The sequence below is a fragment of the Palaemon carinicauda genome, chromosome 44, assembly GCF_036898095.1.
Source record: "Palaemon carinicauda isolate YSFRI2023 chromosome 44, ASM3689809v2, whole genome shotgun sequence".
Taxonomy (NCBI): Eukaryota; Metazoa; Arthropoda; class Malacostraca; order Decapoda; family Palaemonidae; genus Palaemon; species Palaemon carinicauda.
In genome coordinates, this window is record NC_090768.1 from 45181082 (window position 1) to 45183581 (window position 2500).

A 2500-nucleotide genomic window follows, 5' to 3' on the forward strand; every position below is an offset into this window, starting at 1 on the left:
ATCATTTCTTGATGTAAATATCTAATGTTCTTGTAACATTTCACAGAGATCTTATGGAAACACTAAAATATACACAAATTTATGTTTCCCAATTCACGGTATGGAAAATAAAAATACTAAAAAAAAAAAACAAAAAAACATAACACAATAACAGAAGGATAGCTCCTGAGGGTAGCCTTAAAATATCCTTAAAGTTTACAAGTAGTTTAGAGAAGTAATTAGAGTGAAGAGATCTTGAGATGAGTGTTTGAACTTTGTTTCCTCCCCTACTGTCTTTACCACTTATTTTGTTGTTCTTCAAATACACACTGCATGGGTATCTCCGTAACTTTAAGTCCGTCAACTTGTTTGTATTTCCTTAATTTACTTCAATGTTATATATTTTATATTTTCCTAATCATTCTACCGTGTAGTTTCCTTCCTTTATTCTTTACTAAATTCAATCTTTTATATGAATACACACACACACACACACACACACACACATATATATATATATATATATATATATATATATATATATATATATATATATATATATATATATATATATATATATATATATATATATATATACTATTTATATACATATACAGTAGACTATATAAATGATTATACAAATTATTTGTATATATATATATATATATATATATATATATATATATATATATATATATATATATATATATATAAATGTGTGTGTGTGTTTGTGTGCGTAATACATGCATATACATTCATACAAGGTGAATAACAAAATAGGGCTGATTTTAAGATAAGCTAATTTAATAGTAAATAAAGCATGACATATATTGATACGGATAGGTGGAAAAATGGATATGGTAGGTTGAACGATGGATCATGTTTTTATAAGATCTAGTCATTTGGAAAAAAATGGAGAACAATACGTTGGTGGAAAGAATAAAACATTCAGGAGTTTTGAAAAAAAATTGGGAAAAATCATAGAAAGAGATGAATAGGTGGCATAGAAGAGTCTTTAGAAAGAAAGAGCATTAACATCAAGAGGACTTATAGTACGTGTTAGATAAAGATGAATAGCATATCATGTGTAGCCGGTGGTAATCGCTGCTGACAAATCTTCTGTTTTGGTGTTAGAGGCAGCTAATGTTGCAGAAGTTCCCTGAATTTGAATTATGAACGCGTCAAGCGCACCTGTGTTGTTTTTTTTTCTTTTTTTTTTTCTTTTTGAAGACACGCCACGTTTTGGAAAACGCTAAATCGTTCGAACAGCTAAGTTAAAGCAATTTTTGGACCTGATCAGTACCTGGATTAGTGACCCCAAAGAAATACCAATGTCTTGATCATCCATAAGATAGGACTTAGGGTCAGCAACCTCATCTTTAAAAGATTCACTGAAAAGTAGAATAGTAATATCTTCTGGCGCAACCATCTCTTAAAGAAATTATAGAAGATCTATCAATCTCATCATCATCAGCGGTAAATAGTCCACTACAAGACAAGTTCTCAGACAAACCTTCTACTAGCGTCTGTTTATGGTCTTTCTATGCCAGTCCACACACCGAAAATTTTCTTGGCTGGTCAGCCCATCGTCTCCTCTTCCTTCCCCTGCCTCTCTTGCAATCCCAAGGGATCCATTCCGTTTTTCTTCATGTCCATCTATTATCTGTCCTTCTCATTATATGTCCCGCCAATGTACATTTCTTTTTCTTAAATGTTGTTAGCATTCTATCTATCTATCTATCTATCTATCTATCTGTCTGTCTATCTATCTATCTATCTATCTATCTATCTATATATATATATATATATATATATATATATATATATATATATATACAGTATATATATATACATATATATATATATATATATATATATATATATATATATATATATATATATATATATTATATATATATATATATATATATCTATATATCTATACTGTATATGTATATATATACAGTATATATATATATATATATATATATATATATATATATATATATATATATATATATATATATGTGTGTGTGTGTGTGTGTGTGTGTGTGTGTGTGTGTGTGTGTGTGTGTGTGCGCGAGCACACACGTGTGTGAGGGAGAGAAGCGAAGACAGTTTTTCTTTCAGAACTATGCTGATAGTTCTCCTATACGCATATCTATAACTTTGTAATTAGTTTCCAGATAAAAAGTTTACTTCTTTAATAAACAACAACACAATTTCGTACTGCATACATTAATTTCGTTCCCCTAGTAGAATCTTGATGAACACTGATCGCCTTAAAAGAGGGAACTTGATCCCTCTTACGACTTCCGATTCTACAGAGATCTTTAGTAAACAAAGAACTTCCTCATATCTGAAGCAGAATTCTTTTTCCCTGTTTTTGTACTTCTTCAGTATCATTATGAAGAATATTTACATTTGCGCTTTCAATATTTCCATAATGGTATTAGATTGTGTCTAATAAAAACAAAAAATACTCATTACGCGTTTTCCACTGAAATAGCAGAAGGGATGG

General features: G+C 29.5%; 1 protein-coding gene across 1 annotated transcript in view; it reads right to left on the reverse strand.

Annotated features, from left to right (window-relative positions):
• LOC137634402 (neuroguidin) overlaps window positions 1-1408 on the reverse strand; it is a 71895-nt gene extending 70487 nt beyond the window's left edge. Inside the window, exon 1 of the mRNA XM_068366798.1 lies at window positions 1283-1408. Within this exon, the coding sequence (XP_068222899.1) occupies window positions 1283-1408 (126 nt within the window). The remainder of the gene's footprint in view (window positions 1-1282) is intronic.
• Between the last annotated feature and the right edge of the window lie 1092 nt (window positions 1409-2500).